The 24,420-nt window shown below is 43.6% G+C and overlaps 1 protein-coding gene across 2 annotated transcripts in view; it reads left to right on the forward strand.

Moving 5' to 3' along the window:
• The window catches only part of dusp8a (dual specificity phosphatase 8a), a 412,005-nt gene that overhangs the window by 358,162 nt on the left and 29,423 nt on the right, over positions 1–24,420 (forward strand). The window contains exon 1 of one of the 2 annotated variants that reach the window (XM_028796024.2): positions 6,221–6,722. The exons of the other annotated variant lie outside the window; for it this stretch is intronic. Within the exon in view, the coding sequence (XP_028651857.2) occupies positions 6,605–6,722 (118 nt within the window). The 5' untranslated portion in view covers positions 6,221–6,604. Of the gene's footprint in view, positions 1–6,220; positions 6,723–24,420 lie in introns of those variants that run through there. 2 annotated transcript variants of the gene reach the window in all.

Consider the following 24,420-nt stretch of genomic DNA (forward strand, 5'->3'; position numbering starts at 1 on the left):
CAATTTACACATGGGTTTCTCTTTTGGCAAATATTTAACAGATGTTCAAGTTCAACATTCTGAAGGGTCTCGGTGACATAATCTGCAGAGCATTTTGTGGGGACAGTTTATAAGAAAACTAGACATTAAGCCTGTTACAATAACGGGCGCTAAAACAGTAGTGCATAAACATCAGTAGGAACAGTCTATATTAAATGGCAAGGGACCTTGACCTCATTCTGTTTCTTGTCTTAATTTTTTTTTGTCAAAATTATTTTTGCAAGAAGCCTAAAGTAAAATAATAATAAAAATAAAATAGAAACGTATATGACAATACAGTAAGTATAATTAATATTACATTTATCCTGTCCTCTGTGGCTGTTGAGTGATGTGTTGTGTCTGTTTGAAGATCTCCTATCCTGCCTCTCTTTATTTTAGCTTGCTGTGGCGTCTCTCCAGCAAGTACTGTGCAGTTCCCCAGCAAGTATTTTAATGTGTGCTGGCGTGCAGCTGATTATTGTATGTGTGGCGTCTCCCCAGCAACGGATTTTATGTGCGCGGTCGCGAGTACCCAATCAGCACTCTCCCCAGCAATGATGTCCTTTATTAAAGAGTGCCCCATGCATGCACACTTCACCAGAAGACACACACACACAGACACATGGACGCACACAGGGATTTTATTAAAGAGGATGGAGAAGTATTGTACATTAGGTGTCACTCTGCTTTTTGGAATACACAATGGGAGGTCTGAAAATCGAAAGTACGCCTAATGAGAAGGAATTAGGAGTCATGGTGGTCTCAACACTATGAACTGCCAATGTGCAGAAGCCATTAAGAAGGCTCACAGAATGTCAGGTTATATAGCACCTTGATGTGTGGAGTGCAAGAACACAGAACATGAGAAATCTGACAAGTGAGAGGAAACCATTCAGTCCATCAAGCCCATCTGTTTAGCTAATAGTTAAGCTGTCCCAACATCTCATCCAGATTCGTCTTAAAGGTTGTCCAGGTCTCAGCTTCAACTCCATGTTTGGTGGCTTGTTTCAGAGTCTCGGAACTCTTTATGTAAAGAAGAGCCTCCTGGCTCCAGTTTTAAATGCGCTTTGCCTTCATTTCTACTGATGTCCTCAAGGTTAAGAGGTCCAAGGAGGTTCTGCTCAAGCTTTATAACACACTGGTGAGGCCTCATCTGGAGTACTGGGTGCAGTTTTGGTGTCCAGGCTACAAAAAGGACATAACAGCACTAGAAAAGGTCCAGAGAAGAGCAACTAGGCTGAGTCCAGGGCTACAGGGGATGAGTTATGAGGAAAGATTAAAAGAGCTGAGCCTTTACAGAGATGAAGAGGAGACCTGACTGAAGTGTTTAAAATGATGAAGGGAATTAGTCCAGTGGATCGAGACGGTGACTTTAAAATAAGTTCATCAAGAACACGGGGACACAGTTAGAAACTTGTTAAGGGGAAATTTTGCACAAACATCAGGAAGTTTCACTTTACAGAGAGAACCTCAGACACCTGGAATAAGTGACCAAGTAGTGTGGTAGACAGGAGAACTTTAGGGACCTTCAAAACTCAACTTGATGTTATTTTGAAGAATGAAGTGGACAGGACTGGTGAGTTGTGTTGGGCTGAATGACCTGTTCTTGTCTTGAATGTTCTAATCTGAATACACAAGTAGCTCTTATAAGAAGAATTGAGATGTCATAGTGGACTCTAGGCAATTAACTGCCAGACAGTGTGCAGAAGCCATTAAGAAGGCTAATAGAATGTGAGGTTATATTGTGCCCTGATGTGTGGAGTGCAAGTCACAGGAGGTTCTGCTCAAGCTTTATAACACACTGGTTAGGCCTCATCTGCAGTACTGGGTGCAGTTTTGATCTCCAGGCTACAAAAAGGACACAGCAGCACTAGAAACGGTCCAGAGAAGAGCGACTAGGCTGATTCAGGGCTACAGGGGATGAGTTATGAGGAAAGATTAAAAATGTTTAAAATGATGGAGTGAATTAGTCCAGTGGATCGAGACTGTGACTTTGAAATGCGTTCATCAACAACACGGGGACACAGTTTGAAACTTGTGAAGGGGAAATTTCTCACAAACATTAGGAAGTTTTTCTTTACAGAGAGAAATGCAGACACTTGGAATAAGTAACCAAATAGTGTGGTGAACACTAAGACTTTAGTGATTTTCAAAACTCAACTTGATGTTATTCGGAAGAATGAAGTGGACAGGACTGGTGAGCTGTGTTGGGCTGAATGGCCTGCTGTTGTCCAGATTGCTCTCATGTTCTTATTTCTCTCATTACAGCCAATTACTCAGTAATTGACGTCACAGCCAACTCGCCGTGTAAATCGAACAACTTTGTTCTTGGCAGGTGCAGGTTAGGTGGATTAGTAATCTTAATTTGACATTACGAGTGTGTTGAGAGTTATCCCTGGATTGGACTGGCACTCCATCCACTGGTAATTAATGTCTTGTGCCCAGCTGCTGCCAGGACAGGCGCCTTCAATTGGATTACTCATGTTTGGATATGTTATATAGAGTAAGTCAAAATTATGTTAACATTAATAGTACCGCTATGCATTTACTTATATACAATTTTTGTGGACAATTTATGTGCCACATATGGTGTATGTTTTGAACAATGATGGCATACAGGCTGAGACATTATTGTAAATCATCTTGCACATATGAAATATGTTTGTGAATAAATTGTTTCTGCCATTGAAATGTTAACATAATTTTGACTCACCCTGTATAATGTAATGAAGGCTTTTTTAGTAGCATATATATTCTTTAAGATTAACCATTATAAATATGTTGTCCTAAAAAAGTCAATATAGAGATGTCATCTGATAAGCAGTGGACAAAAACTTTGATCTTGTCGTTGATGAAAATGTAACAGCAGCTTTCATAGTAAATGAAGGACTTTCAGATTCATTTTATAATGAGACATTTACAGTCTGAAGCAAACATATTAAGACTCTGAAGTAACGCAAGTTGATTTTGTAATATATATTCATACAATATTTATATCTACTCTTTAATAAAACACTAAGGTCTGTTTGTCCAGCCCTCTGAGCAATCTGATTGGTCAGTTTGGCTTTGGTGTGATTGGTCAGTTTGGTTTGGTTTGATTGGTCAGTTTGGCTTTGGTGTGATTGGTCAGTATGGGTTTGATGATGTGACAAAAGAGGAAACGCGAGTGTGAGTCGCACATGGAGGACTAAAGGTCTATTGAGATGTGCTAAGAGAGTCAGCTTCAAACTTGGCAAGTATAAAACCAAACAGGAGGTGAGAAAGGCGCCTCAAAAATGATAACAGAGTCTAAGAAGCGGGCTTGACGAGAGTGCAGTCGATGGTATAGAGAGGCTCAGACACACGCGAATACCGAGGAAGGGCACTGAAGGTACACATAGGGCAAGAGACAGCAAGTAATTTTAAATGATTCTGTTACCTGCCTTTGACAGATACGGTGGCTAGGGAATATATATAAAGCATAAAATATGCTTTTATTTATGGGCAGCGTTTGATAACTCTATATATTTAAAATCCAACGTCTATCTGCCTGTCTGTCTGAGAGAACTACTTAACGGATTTAGAGCTGGTTTTTTTCTATAGTTTGCTTGAACATTCCGGTTGATTTTGCGACTTCTCTTATTGCACAATGTATCATAGTTCGCTTGTGGTACCAATTTATTTGCGCAAATCCGAGAGACGCATTGGGCTGAGGGGATCGGGGTGAGGCCCTCCTCACTCACGCTCCAGCTTTGGGGGGTACCTTACATCCACTTAGCAAGCAAACGAGAGAACTACTTCACGGATTTAAATCAGGTTTTTTTTTTCTAGAATTTGTTTGAACATTCTGGTTGTTTTTGCGACTTCTCTCATCGCGCTAAGAATCAGATAGAAGAGCAGCTTCAGCAACAGACTGCTGTCACCGTCCTGCTCCACTGACAGACTGAGAAGATCGTTCCTCCCCCACACTATGCGACTCTTCAATTCCACCCGGGGGGGGTAAACGTTAACATTATACAAAGTTACTGTCTGTCTGTATACCTGCATTGTTATCACGCTTTAATTTAATATTTTCTTTATCAGTATGCTGCTGCTGGAGTATGTAAATGTCCCCTTGGGATTAATAAAGTATCTATCTATCTATCTATCTATCTATCTATCTATCTATTATAGTATGTATGTATGTATGTATGTATGTATGTGTGCTGTGGCACATGGCTGGCGTCCATACCCAGCCAGGACGCCCCAGCACTGTATCTTCAGGGGGAGCAGCCCTGGACAGTGCAATACCTCCCCCTGGACGCTAGATGGCCGCCCCCCTGGGTTGGAGAGGTGCCTCAGGCTCCCGCAGGGCTCCACAGGAGTCGGAGTTGGATGCAGCTCTGTTGGGTCCCGCAGGCACCACCGGGGTGTGCTGTAGCTGGGACTCCTGCGGCCCTGTGGGCCAGTATGCACCATACCCGGAAGTGCAGCCGGAATAAGCCAATCAAGCACCTGGAGCACTTCCGGGTGAATTATAAAAGGGGCCAGCAGCCACCACTCGAGGGCTGGAGTCGGGAGGTGGAGGACGAAGCTAGACAGGAGGAGTGGTGGTGCCCGAGGAGTGTTTGTCTCGAGTGCTTTGGGACTGTGTATTGCCTGTGGGGTTCACGGGGAAGAAGGTGCCCCACAGGTGAAGAAAAATAAAAGTCTTTGTGCTTTTACACGTCCCTCAGTGTGAGTCTGTGTCGGGTCGACCGCAATATAGTGTGCAATATAATGTGTGTGTGGATTGGATTGGCAGACCTCTCAGTGCATCTCTCCTTGTTTTGTGCCTGTTTTATTGTTCTTAAATCGTGTAAAATCGTTTCTGTTTGTTCTCTTTAAATAGTCTGTAAGTAGTTATTTCTGTTAGATGCTTTATAACATTTGTGAGAGTTTTTTTTTTTTTTACTTTTGATCGCCTTTGTAACCCAATGGGACACTTGTGCTCTACCTGCACAGGAAACCCCAGGTGTGTGGCCGGCGCTGTTCGTTTACAGCCGGGGACGCGTGCTGTCACTGAGACCAGCCACCAGTTACTCTCCGTGTACGGCTAATACACCGGACAAATGAAAAGGCTTGGAAAGAGAGGAGGACTTTGAGTGCGTCTGAGTGCATCTCTCCGAGTTTCTATGTCGGTGTGTACATTATATATGGGGACAAATCAGATGTTCTAAACTAGCTGTCTCTCTGTCCACGTTACATTATGAGGCAAATGCAGGAACACCATGGGGAGTGAAAGAAGCACAAGACGAATGTGCTGGAAGAAGCAGTACGGCTGCAGACTGAGAAAGTCAGATGTTGATGAAAGAAAAGGGTCTTCTAAGGTCGCCTACGTATCTTATGGCTGCATCAATGAAGCATTGAAACCCACCTGAGAAATCACCAAACCCTTGTGTCCCAGAGAGTATGGTGCCATGAAATGGGGGGACCGTGTAGAGAAAAGGTTGTGTGATCAAAATGTCTGCAAATGCCCTTACAATGTCTGAATGGTTTGGAGCAAATCAAGGACAAATGTGTCTTTGTCCCAAACATTGTGGTGGGCACTGTAGATGTGTTTACGCAGTACTGGTTGACATCCCAGAGCAGCTGATATGTTTGTTGGTGTTGTCCGTTTGTTGTGGTTGGAAACAGGTGAATTTCAGGCCTGCCTTTCATTTTCGTCGCTTTGAGAACCTGCTTAGGAATGAAATTACAGCGTGGCCTAAGATTGTCTGAGAGTGTCCAGGTTACCCAAACCCGCCTCCCTCAGTTCTGCTCAGTCCAGTTCATGCTCGTGGAGGGCTGGAACCGATCCTGGCTACAAGGGCTGGCACGGCATACGCTTCCCAAAAAAAAAAAAAGTCCCGTCTCCGTCCTTGACAGATGTATTCCGTCGGGAAGGTTTGAGGAAGCCTGTCAGCAGACGCCGAAGCAAACCGGACAGCGGAATGAGCCAACTTCTGTACGGCCGCATTTTGGTAAATTGCGCATTGACTGTTTTGCCTCCAGTTCGCCTGGAGAAAAGGAAATGTCTTCAAGAGGGCTTATTCAGAAAGTCTGATGTTGCTGTTCCTCCTTAAGGGATCCGCAGCAGAAGCACACGCCTACCGATGTGTAAGGCCCTTAAGGTGGCCACATATTTGAGTGGTGAGTAAGGAATGCGGTTACATGCCTTACACATTAGCTATGACTGATCCCTGGCTGATGAGTGCAGTGTCCATGCGCACGGCAAGTGAGCTCATTCAGGCACTGGAGCCGAGCAGAGAGAGAGAGTGAGGGCGAGCGAGTGAGTGAGAGAGAGAGAGCGAGTGAGGGCGAGCGAGAGAGAGAGAGAGCGAGAGCGAGAGAGAGAGAGAGAGAGGCAGGCTTACAACAATAGCAGCTCAGACTCCGAACGCCAGGCAGCAGAAGGATTTAGCACAGCCACTGCAGCGCCAAAGGAAACAACAACAGCAGCAAGCAAGCCTTTCTCCTGCAATTTTTTTTGTGGTCTATATTATTTATTTATTCATGTCGCAACAGGGGATGATTTTTGTGACTACAAGTCAGAACTTGATTTAATTCCTTTTCCCGAGGGGGCGTGCACTTTGGCACAATTGCCTGGATGCCAGTGGACATTGTAATTACCCCGCCGGAGGAGAGCTTTTGGACTGAAATGCATGAGAGTGAAATGAAACTGAAGATCAGGGTACGAAGAATGAAAGAAGGCAGGGATTTAAGAGGTTTGTATCATGATGGGGCGGGGGGGGGGGGGGGGGGGAGATTGGTGGTGTTGAACGTTTGATCATTTTCTTGAAATGTCCTCCTTATTATTATTATTATTTTTTGGGTTTCTTCTCTGCATGATGGACTGTGCACTTAGGTGGCAACTTCGATTTTTTTTTTTTGCAGAGCCGGGAGGAAATAAAAGGACCTCCCACATAATCTGTCAGTGCACGACCATTGAGATGTAAACGCATTAGTTTGTCAGGCGGCTGCATCCCTCGCTATTCAGGATTACTGGAGGGGTCCTGCTGGGCTCTTTTTTAGCGCTGCTGCAGAGGGCAGAGCTTTGGAAAACGATCTGCTGCCTAATCTATCAGCCGAGTCCCCACTGGTAGTGCATCGCCGGCCCTGCTTTGCTCTTTTTTAGACTCTCGCGAAGGCATCAACGCCGCTAGCCCGGCACAAGACAGCCCCTTCGGCAGTGTCATTTCCTTGTCAAGCCGCCATTGAAACGGGTTTAGCATCATCTCGGTTTAAGGAAGTATTTCTGTAGTCCAGCGGTGGACAGCATGCTGCTTGTTTATGAACAGGCGCTCCTGGCTGCTCTGGGATTCATTTAACCATAATTAGACCACATGTAGGATTTCGAGCATGAACATCCCACGCAGCCTGTGCCATGTTGTGTCTTTGCCGTTGGGGATTTGCAGTGAGTGGACGTTTCTGACAAAAGAAATCCACTCCAGCTGATGCTTTCTGACGTCCCCTGGAACCTCAAAACAGGTAGAGCCAGACTGTCAGAGGAATACGACGCCATCTAAAAGCGTGATGCTGCAGACAAGAGGAGGAGGAGGTTCAAGGAATCGCATTAAGATATTTAAACGCCTGGTGTGATATGTTGATTTCTGAGGGGACCCCCCCCCCCCCCCCCCAAATCAGTTGCATGCCTACTGCTGTACAGTTTCTCACATTTTATGACAATTGTGCCGTTCTCTTAATCTCTGTGAATGGAAACGTGTAAGCCTGCAGCGAGAAAATCAAAGCCCACCTTGTGTCACGTGTCGTTAGACTACAACTGTTTGGCAACTTTAACATAAAATGGATGCACGGAAACGCGGTAGCGCTAGGATGGAAATAGCAAATTTCTTTGGGGGGGTGGGGGGTGCGTGTGTGCCAACCTATGGCTCTTCGATGTAGAAAATGGGACACAAAGAAGTTTAATTCAGAGACTCTCACTGTGTGTCTGTGTGCTTGTATTGCATAAAAGAGCTTGAGCTGCAAATGGGATACCTTTCATTGGCCTGCTGCGATGATGCTCCCTGGGGTCTGCTCAAGAGGATGGGGGGCTATAATCAGTATTGTGCGAGAGATGAGGTAACCATCTGTGTTTAAGAGCCCTCCCCCCAAACTTCAGCTGCCTAAGCCGGTGCCATTTCCATCATTGCCATTGTGCGAAAATGATGCAATATCGGTGTCTTTCGAATGGTAATAAGCTCTTGGCCGTCCCGCCGGCTGCCGTGAGTTGCAGCCCTCCTTTGAGCGAGTACACACACACGCACACGCGCTCTTCATCTTGTAAAACATCACCCAGGCGCCACTGAGTCCTGCGCCACTTCGCGTGCCCAAGGTGCCAAGGCGGTAGCAATGAGCCCAGGCACACTCACACTTGACAGATATTTTAGTCGAAGGCACGTTCGGCCAAATGTGGTTTCCAACACTAAAGTGCGCCCTCTTGTTGCAGGAATGAGCTTTGGGTGTTTTGTATTCTTTCTCTTTCTTTCTTTCTTTCTTTCTTTCTTTTTTTTACTTTGACGGAGAGGATCAGAGGTTTTTTGTTTTCAGTTCTTTTGTTTTAACTTCAAATTTGAACTTTTCTGCTTTCGTTACAAAATCAGCAGCAACTCGTACCCGACGTAACTCCAGGCTCCTTTGAAGGGTCTCATTAGCTCTTCGGTCCACGTGGGTTACGGTGAAGGGTCAGAATTTTTTAACAAGCATCTTTTCCTTTTCATCAGGTGCTTGTTTGTTTTTATTTACTTGTATTTTGTTCAGCTAAAAAAAAAAACATAGAAAACGGGGTCAGACGATCGAGTGCGTCTTCTTGCAGCCACCTTGTGCCGTCATTAATGAACGTGTTGTGTTTTTTGGCAGGCGCCTGACACAAGTTTGCAGAACATGTCAGGGAGGGGTGGCAGACGTGAGTGTTATGTAATACTAGGAGTGAAGAAGAAAAATAAAAAGAGCGGAGGAAGTTCATTTTACTTGACAAGGGGCACTCGGGTGGGGTCTACAAGAATTCAGTAGTTAGAACATCGAGTAGCTTGAAGCGCACAGATAATGCGACGAGTTCTCAGAAATTCAGGGGCCTTCCTGCTAAAGTGCCGACTGGGAGGCATTTGGGGAAACACCTGCTTTACCGACAAATGAGCTTTGGTGGGATTTAGAATCCAAAACGGGGAACATTTCTAGAAAGTCCGCCTTCAAGAGATTTGATGTTTATAATAAATAAAAATGAACTGAGTTATAGCAAAGTCACAGATTGTGGTCTTTACGGTGGACTCGAGAACAGTGACTCTGTTAAGTGGGGGATCTGATAGGAGCCCCTCAAGGCTAGCGGGTACACCTGTGAATCTGAAGGAGAGCACACATTAAATGAACCTCTAGCGTGTGTGTGACTGGCATTGTTTAAGTGGTGTTGTGAAGCCATAATTTCACACTGTACACTTTCCAGTGTTGGTATAAGTGGCATTACCAAGCGCAAAAGTGGCTCTGTGTGCCCCTGCATTAGTTCAAAGTGAAAGTTATGGACCATAAAGTGTCATTGTGTGCATGGGGTTGTTAAGTCTGTGTAGGTAGCATTAGGAAGCCACCGTATGAGTTCGTGCGAAATCCTCAGAACGTGAGGTGAATTTGTGTGCCGTACAGCAGCGGTGTATGCGTCTGCTTGTCAGTCTTTGTAAAGTCATAGTCAGGGCCCTCACTTCACGCCATCTTTACAACACACTGTCCCCGTCATTGCACTGGGGGCATTGGGATCCACAGTCAGACCTTAGGGTAAGCGCCCCCTGTTCACCTTACCGGCCCCCACTTCCAGCAGCGACCCCCAAGGTCTCCTCCCATCCATGGACTGGCCGGGCCTGAACAGGCTTAGCTGCAGATAGATGATCTCTTCTGTAGTGCAGGGGTTTGACTCTCTGTGGTTAATTAAAGGTCCCTGGGCATCCTTTGTAAAAGGTAGGGTGTATCCCGATGTCCTGGCTAAATTGCCCACCATGACTTGGTCATTCTGGTACTCCCCAACCCCCCAAATCATCTAATTAACTAACTACCTCTCAACCCTTCACTACATAGCAACTAATGTGTAGTAGTGGTGCCAAATGGCAGCCATTGCGTCATCCAGGTAACTTCTTCACATTAGTGGTGGATGAAGAGGACCCCCCCCCCCCACACACACTCACTGTGTAAAGCTAGAAAAACACTCTATAAATATAAAGAATTATTATTAGAGTGGGATTCACTTTAGGTACTGCAAAACCGCCCCTTATTTACTCCTGTGTAATGAGACCTTAACAAACACCTCTTTGGGTCTTCATAACAAACCCTTCTTAGACATCAGTAGCTAGGCTGCTCATCTCTGTGCAGTGTGGCCTTCACTGTGGAACGGCCCAAAGTGCCTTAAGTGAGACGTTTTGTACGTCACTTAGTACTGCATATGTCAGTCAGTATATGGCCTGTGAATCCTTCATATTCATAAGCAGGGCCCGATTAAGACTTTTACAGGCCTGAAGCACTTCACACATTTTAGTGCCCCCATTAACATGAGCTGCACCCACTCTCAGTGGACGACTGAACGGGACGGCCGACGTGACCAAGACAAGAACCATCACGTCAGCCTCAGTGGACCATGTGGCAGTTAGCAGATTCAAATATTGTTGTATTGATACATATCATTAACCTCTTTTATTACTATTACATTATTATATATATATATATTTATGTACGTATGTAATTTAATGTGGGACCGGGTTCAGCTGCACCATCTGCAGTTTTGTACCATACGGTCCATGGTAAATCTGGTAATGATGCCCTAAGCACCTGCTTGTTTGGCTTAATGGTTAATCCAGCCCTGTTGATATGTCACAGTACCAGCATATCAAATGCCACCCAGCACAGAGGTGAACAGGCCATCAGTAGGCCACATGGCACAGATGAATGCCCACTTTACTGATGATGATTTATAAACGTTAGGAAGACCAAAAGAAGCCTCCCTTAAGGACTTGTTACAGAACAATAAATGAGCAGCAGAGTTAAAGCAGTGTAACCTGGGAGTCTAAATGTATGCGTGTGCCAGTTTGTGACCTTGGTGTGCATCTTAGTTTTGGTCTGAACATGTGAAGCCATAAAGGAGAATTTTGCACACTTGTGTGTTAGTGTAAGGAGGTGGCATTATGACACTATGTGTGTGTGTGTGCGTACGTACAGGGTGGTGCAGGGAAATAGAAAATTTTGGAACTGGGTGTTGGCGACCCTGGGGCGTCAGCAGCTGTTTGGGACCAATGCGACCTCATTTAGAACAACTTGCTGTTAGTTGTAATGGAGCAGTGGAGTGGTGTGCTGTGAAAGCCTTTTATAAGAATGGTGATAGTGTGACTGCTGCGCAAAGGGAATTTTGCCATCATTTCCATTTAGGACATCATGATTGTGTCCCGTCTGCTCATGCGATTACAACATGGGTGCGTAATTTCGAAAAAAACGGGTTCAGCCTTAAAAATGAAGTCCCCAGGTGGAGCCTGAACTGAGAAGAAGGATTGAAGAGGAAATCGCTCTTGATGTGTTACATTGAGCAATGCACAATATCCACAACAGGCTGTCAGAATGTGTACGGAGAAATGGACAACACCAAAACATAAAATGAATATTGAATGAATATTAATTACCATCATTAATTGCATATCCTGTACAATACATTTCATCATTAAATGTGTGTAGTCATACATTGAATGTCAATTGAGAATTTCCCATTTCCCTGCGCTACACTGTATATATATATATATATATATATATATATATATATATATATACATTCTTTTCAGGATTTATCGAACTTTAATGTGATGTTGTTAGATTTTCAGATTCTTATTCCATTTTTAGATTATAAACTAAAATATCAAGAAAGTAATGCTTCGCGCATAGTGGGCCTCAGTTTAACAGGAATAATCCAATCGGTAAGAGAGTAGATATTTTATTCTCATTTCATGATTTTTACTCCATTAAATAATAATTAATTTTTCTTTTACATATTTATAGAATTTCGTGATTTTGACTCCAATAAATAATAATTTTTCTTTTGTACATTTACACTTTTAGTAATATTCTGGCCACAACTGGGGGTTGTGCGCTGAAGGTGCCAGGGGGACTTGCCCCCCTAGTATATGTGTGTGTGTGTATATATATATATATATATATATGTGTATATATATATGTGTATGTATATATATATATATATATATATATATATATATATATATATGTATATGTGTGTGTGTATATACAGTATATATATATATATATATATATATATATATATATATATATATATATATACGATATTGCCAAAAGTATTATATATGCTGTGTGTATATATGTTTATATACATATATATATGTATGTATGTCTTCTGTGACGGTGCGGGTCGGCTCAATGCTCCATCTTCATTTTTGGGAGCCTCTTTAACCCGATGCCATCAATATCATAACTGGATGAGCGTGGCAGTTGAGAACATAACACACACCTGAAGCAAGGGGATGGTGAAAAGGCAAACTGTGCTTTTATTAAAAACAACTCAACAAAAACATGTGTTCTGAAAAGTAGATGAATAATCCATAAAAAGAAGGAGTCTGGTGGAGGTTAAAAATCCGATAAATAAATCCAATAAAACAAGGTTAAAACAGCGCAGTGCAGGCAGCTCATGTGAAATCTCACAAGCCCCTGGTGCCTTCCTTTAAAACAGACGCGTCTTTGGACCTCGCACCCCAGAGAGACGTCAGTCAGCAGGTGCAGACACCCATTCTGTCCAGCCTGTGTCCCCACCACAAATCCCACGGCGTCCGTGGACAACCACCAAACCCTGCTCTGCCCGAACCTGCATAGTCTGCACAGGTGTTGTGATGAAGCGGCACAGCAACTTGGCATGATCCGTGTGCAGGTTTGGGCGAGTTAGATTATCGAATTTTAAACTAAATTGTTGTGGTGGCATCGTGAGGCAGTCAACATCGTCGGGTGATCATTTGCACGTTTAAAGACGTGAGGTGATCGTGTGAACACCGTGAAGTTGTTGAGCGCCCCTTTGTGTAGTGATGTGTTTGCCCATCGTCCTTGTGTTTGCTTTAGCAGCTGGCATCGTGTGGAAGGGCCGTCACAAAGCTGTCGAGCTCCTCTGTGTGCACTGAACTCTCCGGCCTGCCTGATGTGTTTCAGGGTTTTGTATTAAGGCTGAAGTCGGCCCTAACAGCGCCAGCCACAAGGCAGGAAGCAACCCTGGACGGTGCGCCAGTCCGTCACTCGGTATACATGCCTGTGATAGCTTAGATAAAGGCAACTTAAAAAAACCACAAAGTGGGCATGCATTGTGATTTGGACATCTTGTTTGTTTTGTGTGGCATCGTAAAGCATAAACTTGATTGTTGCTGGCTTCTGAGATAGAACTTCAGAGGGATGGATAGATAGCTTGTTCCCTCATTCGAACAAACACACAAATAAATGAACAAAGGAACAAACAAATGAAGGAAGGAACAAATGAAGGAATGAAAAAACAAGGAAGGAACCACTGAACGAAGGAACAATCAATTGAACAAATGAAGGAACAAACAAACAAAGGAACAAGCGAATGAAGGCACAAACAAACAAACAAGGGCATGAACAAAGAAACAAAGGAAGGAACCATCAAACAAAACAACAAATGAAGAAACAAAGAAACAAATGAAGGAAGGAACCATCAAATGAAGGAATGAATGAAGGAACAAACAAATGAAAGAAGAAATAAACAAAGGAATAAATGAATGAAGGCACAAACTAACAAAGGAAGGAACCATCAAACAAATGAAGGAAGAAACAAACAAATGAAGGAACAAAGAAACGAAGAAAGGAACCTGAACGAAGGAACAATCAAGTAAACAGATGAGAAACAAACAAAGGCATGAACAAAGGGACAAACAAATGAAGGAAGAAACAAAGGAACAAGCAAATGAAGGCACAAACAAGGGCATGAACAAAGAAACAAAGGAAGGAACCATCAAACAAAAGAACAAATGAAAAAACAAAGAAACAAATGAAAGAAGGAACCATCAAATGAAGGAATGAACGAAGGAATGGACAAATGAAAGAAGAAACAAAGGCACAAACAAACGAAGGAACCATCAAATGAAAGAGCAAATGAAGGAAGGAACGAACAAATGAATGAAGGAACAAATTAACAAATGAAGGAAGGAACCATTGAACGAAGGAATGATCAAATGAACAAATGGAGGAACAAACAAAGGAATGAACGAAGGGATGAACAAATGAAGGAAGAAACAAACAAAGGAATTTAAGAGCAATAAAGGAAGGAACCATCAGATGAAGAAACAATTGAATGAACAAATGAAGGATCAAACTGGAATGTACAAACAAGTAAATCTGAGAACAAACAGGAATGAGTGAAGGAACGAACAAATGAAAGAAGAAACAAACAAAAGAGCAAATGAAGGAAGAAACAAGCAAACAAAGGAACGAACAAATGAAGGAACAGTGAAACAAACAGGAAAGAACCATCGAACAAAGGAATGAATGAAATAACAAACAAAGAAACAAATGAGGGAAGGAACCATTGAATGAAAGAACAAATGAACAACGGAATGAAAAAATGAAGGGAGAAATGATGGAATGAACGAACGAATGAAGGAACAAACAAACAAAGGAAGGAACAAGAAAACTAACTTACTTACTTTCTTACTTACTTTGCTTACTTTATTCGTCCCCTGGAGGAAGTTTGGCTTTTTTACATAAAGACACACACAGACACGCTCTCACACACTCCCACCTTCACACACACACACCAGAATGACTAAAAAGCAGGAGGACCTGCGACTCGGCAGTCACATCACACTGCGGTGTCACGTTGGCCATTTTTGCCCTGGACTGGTTTGTTTTCGATGACTCTTGTGTGGTCAGATCGCTAGGCCTGAGAACCTTCATGTTTGTTATTACATTTTTTTCCCCCAAATTTAGGGTCAGTCTGGCCCCTACTCAGAATTGTTTCCCAGATTTTTAAATAAGGGACACTATGTGTCACGTCAAACCAAGTTCAGCAGGCGTATATCCTCCATCTCATTCAGCGCAGATTTGTCTTACTGTCATAATGTGAATATATTAGTTGTATAAACTAATGGACGATGTCCATTTCTAGGATAGTTAAACGTGTAAGCCCTGTTGCCGTACCCCAGAAGCACACGTATACTGTAGAGCAGCTCATTCTGTGACCCACGGAGGCAGTTGTCCCATGTCATGACATCAGTGCATTTTCTCCCCACTGTGTCATCTGTAACTGGTGAAGCCTTTGCTTTGTGTGATTTTTTTGTTTTGTTTCTTTTTTCCTCTTTTTGGTAAATCCCCCCAAACAATACGTGAGGCTGAAAGGTGGAGTCTGACTTCCGGGATTATTGAGGTTTCTGGTGTTCACACCCTGGAGAAGTAATAATATTCAATGACTTCATCGTCCACTGCCCAGCCCTTTCGGCTTCCCTGCGCCTGAGTTGCACTTTCAGTCCCTTTTCTGTCTTAAAGGGCCGCTGGCCTTGTGGTAGAAGCGTATCCATCCGATTCTTTCTTTTCTTTTTTCTTTAACAAATAAGCACAGGGAGCTGGAGACCATTTTAGTTTCTTAGGGCATACGAGCAAGAAAGCCCAGCACAGAACACAAGCGATTAAATTTAAATCAAGATGTTAGTTAAGAGTGTTTTAAGTGCGGTGTCAAATCTCAGCCCAGTTACAGTATTGTGTTCGCTGTGATTGAGCTCGCCTGCGCTTTTTGGTTTATTTATTTATAATCTGAAAGTTTGCAACAGTAGCTGTTGGTGTCCCATAGCCCTTGACTAGATCACTGATGGATAGTCTACAGTCCAAAATAAAATGAAACGCTTTTATGGCTTCAAACGCAGCCATAGGAAAGTAGTGGGCTCTTCAGCCATCACTGTCGGGGTCTTTTCATGGAGCTCTGTCCAGTGGTCTGCCCTCTACTAAAAGACTCCTCCTTCCAGCCACCTGGGCTTCTTTATCTTGTGTGGACCACAAGGGGCTGGGCTGAATGCCCTCACTGGGCGGTCGCCGGGGGGGGAGAAGGAGAGATGCATGTTAGTGCCAGCGCCCCCTCTTGTCCTGGCAGGTTATTACATACATCGAATGAGCCTGTGAGGAGATCATCAGACGCATATGTGTGACAAAATATTAAAGAGCTTTACTACATATAATTGCAGGGGGAGGAGGGGGGGTCCCTAAACCCCTAACCACAGACGCAGTAACACCTGATACACTTGTAGGTTTAAATAAGCGGTATTTATGAAACCTCAGCATGAATTCAACAGTCAGCCTTCCCAAAACCAGTTGTACAATCGCAATAATAAACAGGTCTTCCTCCTCTCGTCCTCCCGTTGAGAGTTGAGAGGCAGTGGGCTCCCTTTTAAGCTGCTGAAGGCACTTCTGGGCCATAAAGAAAGTAGGGGGGTCCTCTTCCGACAGCACCGTGCCCTCTTATCGGTACCCAGACAGAGCTGCACTTTCAGACTCCAACTCCCAAGCACCTCTGTGGCTGTCCCAACTGGACTGCCATACGAGGACCACCGGCACATGGCATATTGGGGTTGGAGCAGCTCTCACCTCTCGCCTCCACTGGTCTGACCTATTATATCGTGCCAGCCGGGCACAAAGTTGTATTTTCTGTCCAGCCGGCCACTCTGGACTCCCATCCGGGTAAGAAACCATCTAACTGGGATGCCCGCTCTCCTCCTACAGCAGGGTCCCTGATATTAAGATCAGATTAAAATTGTAAGGGGTGCCTAATCTTAAAATTATCTCTGATCTTGTTTTAGATTGGCCTACCCCTGCTACAAATCCTGAGCTTAAGATTTGTCGGGGTATGGCTGGGTACACCAGGATCCTTAATCTTAAAATTTAGATTAGGCCCCAATCTTAAAAAGTGTAAGGGAGCCATATCTTAAAGTTAGACCCTGGTGTATTTTTAGAGTCCCTAATTTTAAATTTGAACCCTAATCTCCGATTTTAGATTTATTTTAACCCTAGATAGCACTAGTGTTTTAGAACCCCGGTATATTGATTTTAATGCTTTTTTTATACTTTATTAAGCCTTCTTTTATTGCATCTTAGACCTTTTAGATAATTTTAGAAAGAGATTACTTTTAATTGTATGGTTTTGCAGTTTAAAGTATTTATACTGTTTTTTGCAAATTTTACAGTTTTTTTAGAAATTAATAATTGAGAATATCTTTTAAGGGTCTTGTATGGCAATGTTTTAGGGTGTTGAGAGCTCTTTTAGGAATGAGTGTTGAGGCAGGGAGGCTAAATACAAATACGTATACACATATCGCGGGGACAATCCTCTGTAACCCTAACCTAACCCTAGAGGGCTACAGTGGTTGCAGCTTTTTATCCCAGCCAGTTTCCTAATTAGAAATGTGTTATTAAACTCTGTGACTTTTTATTGCTGTCGTTCTGCCATGCCTAGCATTGTAGACGTTGTGTTTCTGAGGACATTGTCCGCATGTGCTGTGAACCGATTAGCAGTTGTCACTTTGTCACTTTTTGACTCCTTTCCTGGTCTTTTATTTTACTGTCTGTGAGTGGTGAGTTTTCATGGATTGTCTTCAGAATATCACATTCTGTTTGCTGCGTACCCCTCAGGTACACGCAGGTGTAACAACCAAAAACATTCGGGATGGAGAGCCCCTCCGCCTGCCTTTGTTTTTTTAATAAGGCACATTAACAGGCCTTAAGGTGGCATTGTGTTACTTGTGTTCTGTTCTGTGTATTGTGTTGTATTTACCCCCTTTGATTTGACACCCACTGCACACCCACCCTACCTGGAAAGGGGTCTCTCTTTGAACTGCCTTTCCCAAGGAGTTTTTTCTTGTCTTCTTAGAGAGTCCATGGTGGGGGGGGGTGGTTTATTGTCAAACGGCAGGGCCTGTTAAAGCCCATTGCGGCACTCCTTGTGTGATTTTGGCCTATACAAAAATGAATTGTATTGTATTGTGTGCCCTGCAGACACGTTGTTTGTGCTGTTTGCCGTCGTGAAGCTCAGTGCAGTCTCACTGAGGAGACGTCCCGTCTTGAATATCTCCATTTTGGCCCTGGGATGTGAGATGGACTGGTAATCGGCCTGGTGATGATTATTGAGACCCTCTGTACAAAAACACAAGACACACGGGGTTGGTTGGAGTGCCGTGCCCGGGCCTTCGTGTCTGCTGCTGTGTGTTTTCAAAAGTGACACACAAAAGTGCATCCCAGATTTTATAGTGCCTTTTATGCCCACAGAGATAATGGGGTCGTTCAGAGCAGCGGCTTTCTGTGTTTTTTTGACTTGTGGATCAGTAGAAGTCTGAGAAAATCTTCAAAGACCAGGATGGTGGAAAATATCATAAAGTCATTTATTGTAGAGCAGGGGTGTCCAACTCCGATCCTGGAGGGCAGCACCAGCTTCTGGTTTTCCGTCCTGCCACTTTCTTCACCGGGAACCCATTTCTGCCTTTCATTGACTTCCATATTCTCTTCGTTTTAGTTGCTGTGTTTTTAAAGACTCCGAACTCTGATTTTGAGGGCTGAATATTTTGTTTCGAAAAGCACACAAAGATAGGGTTTCACACAGAAATGAACATAAAATGTCTGTTACTGCGTGCTGTGGCCACCAGTTCATCAGGAGTGTGTTGCTGCCTGGCTGTCTTCGCATGGCAGGGGGTAGTCACAGTGCATGGCGATCTGCTTTGTACCTCTTGTCATTGCTACTGTAGGTACGTCGGCTACACAATCGGCTGGGGACCAACCATCTGATGCTGGTATCTCACATTTATTTTCGATCACAAAATTGGAGTCCAACAGTTCAGAGTCTAATGTGCAAAACATCGTCCACGGAGTACTTTGCTTTACCCATTCACTTTGATCTCTCTCCAGATGTCGATGCCATTTTCACTGGTGTTCGTTTGACTAGTGTGGTCACTCCATGTTGGGTCAACCATACCGTTGTCCTGGCTCGCTTGGAAGAGGTGGGCCCAAACATAGTTTAGTAGGATTCAGGAACAGTGTGATCACTAAACGTTCCCGAGCACGGAAAATAGACATGACGTCACCGATGCGACAAGTCAGGTAGTGCAATTCTCATTTCATTTGATACCATGAAGGTTTTGATTCTCACCTTACAGATGAATGTGAATTGTAGTTGGCAGGAAAAGCTGCAAATTCCTCCCTTAACATTATTTGTCACTGTAAAAATCTTCTCGTACGTGCAGTACGATTAACAGCAAAATGTTGCACTGCACACTCACTAAATTTGTATGAGGGTAGTGTGTCATCCTGCCCTACACGACTCCCAACAGAACCGCAAAATAAGGAAAATCGTTTTACCTTGCATGCTGTCACTCCATGTTCGGATCTTGTTTTGGTTTTCCACAAAGTTGCATGGTGATGCAGATAGATAGAAAGGAAAGGCACTATGTGATAGATAGATAGATAGATAGATAGATAGATAGATAGATAGATAGATAGATAGATAGATAGATAGATAGATAGATAGATAGATAGATAGATAGATAGATAGATAGATAGATAGATAGATAAAACAATATTAAATTAAAGAGTGATAACAATGCAGGTATACAGACAGACAATAACTTTGTATAATGTTAACGTTTACCCCCCGAGTGGAATTGAAGAGTCACATTGTGTGGTGGAGGAACGATCTCCTCAGTGTGTCAGTGGAGCAGGACGGTGACATCAGTCTGTCTCTGAAGCTGCTCCTCTGTCTGGAGATGATCCTGTTCAGTGGATGCAGTGGATTCTCCATGATTGATAGGAGTCTGCTTAGCGCCCGTCGCTCTGCTACAGATGTTAAACTGTCCAGCTCCGTGCCTACAATAGAGCCTGCCTTCCTCACCAGTTTGTCCAGGCGTGAGGCGTCCCACTTCTTTATGCTGCCTCCCCAGCACACCATTGCGTAGAAGAGGGTTCTCACCACAACCGTCTGATAGAACATCTGCAGCATCTTATTGCAGATGTTGAAGGACGCCAGCCTTCTAAGAAAGTATAGTCGGCTCTGTCCTCTCTTGCACAGAACAAGAAAGATGTACAGATCGGGCCCAGAACGTTAAAGCGCAGTGTGAGTGTACGCCAGCAGGGGGCAATTGTGCTCGGCACAGAAAGGAACAAACGGGCCCAGTGCGAGTACACCCTAAGACCCCCGTCAAAATGTTTTATGGACCTGAACAGATCGACATTACTGCGACCTTCACCCTTCTTTATTTTCAGATCTTGATGCATGTTAACCAGTCATGCGATGGCTCACTTTCTGTCTCATTATTGCCTGAGTGCTAATTAAGGAAAATAAAGAAACATTTAAATGGTCTGCGTCTTAAATCGCAAGTCAATTACAAATAAGACAAAGGAAGATAATGCGTGACCAGATTCTGCTGCTAATTAAGAAAATGGTTAGAATGACAGCCTGCAGCCATTGCGGCCCTCCAGGATCGGAGTTAGACACCCCTGCTCCACATCATAGTTTATCCATCCGGCGCCTGAAGTGGGAATCCATAACTGCTGGGCCTCTCTTTTAAGTCTGATTCCTTACTTTACCGTCAAGATTTACTAACATCAGATCAGAGGTGTGGGTCCTGCTTTGAGGTTCAAGTGTCCAGATTAACTAACATTATATGGGTGGGCTGCTCCCGCTTGGATCCTTTGAAAGTCCAGATGTTGAGCGATTCAGTCAGATTTACATGATGTCATTTTTCACTCATAATGTTATTTGGTTACAAGACATGACCTGAGAGTTCACTCATTTTTTTGAGGACTGACAAAAAAATATTCTGGGGAAACTGTGTTCCAGAGTAGTAGTAGTAGTGCGGGCTGCAGAATGGTCTCAAGAAAATGGCCTCTCGATTCTTATTACCCCAAAGGCCCTTGGGAAATGGATTCTCCTTTGATAATGCATAGTTAATGAAGCCGGCAGATGGCGACTTGGTGTGTGTGTGTGTGTGTGTGTCATTAAAGCAGCCAATCTGTTTGAATAAATTAATTGATGGGAGTTGAAGAGTTGCGTCTTGAGTTAACACCTTCTCTCTGCGTTATTGGAAAAGCAGAATTGAAGATATCTGTGAAATGTACAAGGTGAGACACAAAAATAACCGGATTGGTAAAACTAAAATACTTATTGCTGAATTAGAGCATTCTAAACAGTGTCACCTTCTCTATACTTCCCTGCCCGATCTCTACACCACTCCATACGTATCTTCCATTGATTGAAACAGTGCTGGAAGTCTTCTTGCTTGAGGCTCTTCAACAGGCTTGCCGTTTCTGTCTTCGCTTCATCCATTGAAGAAAAACGTGTTCCCAAAATTCACAGGGAGCTAAATCGGGGGGAAAAGGAGAGGATGATCGAGGACAAGAGCATTTTTGTCAGGCAAAAAGTACTTTTACGGAAAAAGCATTGTGTGCGGGAGCGTTGTCTTGTATTTTTTTTCACCCGAAATTATTGCGGCAACTCATGTAGCGATTGTTGTGCAAATACTGACTGGGCTCTTCACAGGATATACCGAGCCGGTGGGTTGTTTGAGAGGGCGTCTAGGAGGGGGATATAGTTCTGTGATTCACATCCGGCAGACCTTCAGACGGTTTTCCAGGAATGCCCAGTCCGGTTATTTTTGTGTCTCACCTCGTATGAGGGAGTCCCAGCACTAAAAACAAGCAGATGTCCTTTGCACATCAGGTCTGGGCCTTAATCGTATTGTCCGGTTGGATTATCGAAGACTTGCATCGTATTTGTGTGCTGTGTTTATTGTCTCGTCTCCTCTGCGCTTTGCTGTTTTATTGTTTTCATCAGACAATGTAACCAACTAACAAAGCAAAATCTCTCGCTTGCTGTAAGAGCCAATACAGCAGAATCCATTCCTGTAACTCTAGCGGATCTGGAAGTCGTCAGCCCCTTCCATTACACTTTTTGAATTTGTGTCCTGCATCAGCCATGAGAACTCACAAAGCCGCCTGCCAATCACACGAGAAAAGAACAAAATTGTGCCAACCTTAAGATTATCGTTTCACTTGTAAATCGCTAAGCGCACCTCCAGAAAACCAGGAGTTGAGAAATACTCTTTAAGCTGCTTATTGTAAGTCCTTCCATATGGCTCTGCTGATTTACACGCGGTAAGTTAACTGTCAACCAAAGCAGACCTACTTGGTTCAGTCTTGGGGGTTGGGGGGGGTCTTGAAGGTTGGAGTCTGTCCGTGCAGAGATACATACAATGCAAGGCAGGTGGGCCCTGATGCACTACTGGCCACATTCACTCTCGCACTGGGCCAGATGAGAGTCCCCATTTTGCCTACTAGACTTTTTAAGGATGTGACGGGGAAAATGAGAGGAAATAATCCACCATGGAGAATGTGAACGGGGTCAGGATTTGAATCCAGGACTGCGGAGCTGTGAGGCTATTGCACTGCCCCTCTACGAGTCACAAGTGCACAATTTTACAGTACCTTAATATGACCAGATGCCTAACGTCGGACCATTCTGATTGGTGGTCTGACCCTGGCAATGACGTAACAGACACTCGGTTAGATTGTGGATTTGAAAACAATGTTACGGGTTGCATATTACTCAGTAGATTTATCACTTGATTTAGGAACTGATTTTTCCCAGAGTTAGAAATGTCTTCCATTCTACTGGCTGTAGCGGCCCTGATGAACTCTGCGTTGCCCAGCGTACGCTGTCACAAAAGTAGACCACAGACATCAAAAGGTTTGGGGCAGCCACCCCGTATATTGTGCCTTGGCTGCAAATGGCTTGAATTGGTTGTGAGGTTCACAGGATTGAGTCCAAAGCAGAACTGATTGTAAAATGAAAAGATAGATAGATAGATAGATAGATAGATAGATAGATAGATAGATAGATAGATAGATAGATAGATAGATAGATAGATAGATAGATAGATAGACATGAAAGGCACTGTATGATAGATAGATAGATAGATAGATAGATAGATAGATAGATAGATAGATAGATAGATAGATAGATAGATAGATAGATAGATAGATAGATAGACATGAAAGGCACTGTATGATAGATAGATAGATAGATAGATAGATAGATAGATAGATAGATAGATAGATAGATAGATAGATAGATAGATAGATAGATAGATAGATAGATAGATACTTTTTTAATCCCAAGGGGAAAAGATGGCAGCTTTAAAGCCTGAGACAGGAAGTGACGTCATTGGAACCAGAAGTGACGTCATCACTGGTGGCAGGACCTGGCGAGATTTCCCATGGATGGTCCGCAGAAGATTGAGAAAGAGAGTTAGTGCGGCTCGCCACCTCCTGGTCTGGCGTGGTATTGCTATTCATGAGGCCTTTCAGCTGCCTCCCAATCGCACGTGTGTGACAACAGTTAGAATTCAACTTGTATTAGTTGTAGGTGTGTGTTTCTGCACTCTTGGCTTATTTCTTGTGGCTGCGCACCATTGTTTCAACTTCGTACATTCCTGCTGAAGACAAATTTCCCTTGGAGATAATCAAGCTGGTCTTACTATTTGATTAAATGTTACAGAAGCTCAAACAGGCTACAATAGTAAAGAGAAGTGGCGCATTCAGTGAATCGTTCTTGGATTTTGTGTACTGTAATGCTGTATTCCATTTACTGTGGGAAGACGTCGCACCCAAGTTGATTGCGCTCCAGTAGAACGTTTGGAAAAGTAATATGGACGCGTCCAGCAAAACCTTTGTTGTGCTTGCTCAATCAGAATAAACTACAGTTCATTACAATGCATTCTGGGGTATTTTGTACATTGCAGCAACATAGAAGTTGGACGGTTCTGTGGATGCAACTGATTTAATGAGACACAAACAGACAAGTGCTAGTAAACGGTTTAATTCTAAGCTTTGCGGTTTACGTCACCATTTTTGATTGACGTCATGATCCAAAGTCGGACAGACTTGTTTTTGACAGACCACTCGCACGTTTCTGACTTGGGAATCCGACGTAAGGGGACGTTCAATTTGAAAATCACGACTAGGAACTCGGAAACTTTTAACTTCCCACTTCAGATGGAATGCAGTACAAGTACAAGAGCCTTTTGCACCTCAAAACAACAACAACATTTATTTCTATAGCACATTTTCATACAACTGCGGTGGGTTGGCACCCTGCCCGGGATTGGTTCCTGCCTTGTGCCCTGTGTTGGCTGGGATTGGCTCCAGCAGACCCCCGTGACCCTGTGTTCGGATTCAGCGGGTTAGAAAATGGATGGATGGATGGATTTTCATACAAGGATGGCATGGTGGCATAGTGGTAGCGCTGCTGCCTCGCAGTAAGGAGACCCATCTGGGTTCGCTTTCTGGGTCCTCCCTGTGTGGACTTTGCATGTTCTCCCCGTGTCTGCGTGGGTTTCCTCCCACAGTCCAAAGACA

The sequence above is a fragment of the Erpetoichthys calabaricus genome, chromosome 2 (genome assembly GCF_900747795.2).
Source record: "Erpetoichthys calabaricus chromosome 2, fErpCal1.3, whole genome shotgun sequence".
Taxonomy (NCBI): domain Eukaryota; kingdom Metazoa; phylum Chordata; class Cladistia; order Polypteriformes; family Polypteridae; genus Erpetoichthys; species Erpetoichthys calabaricus.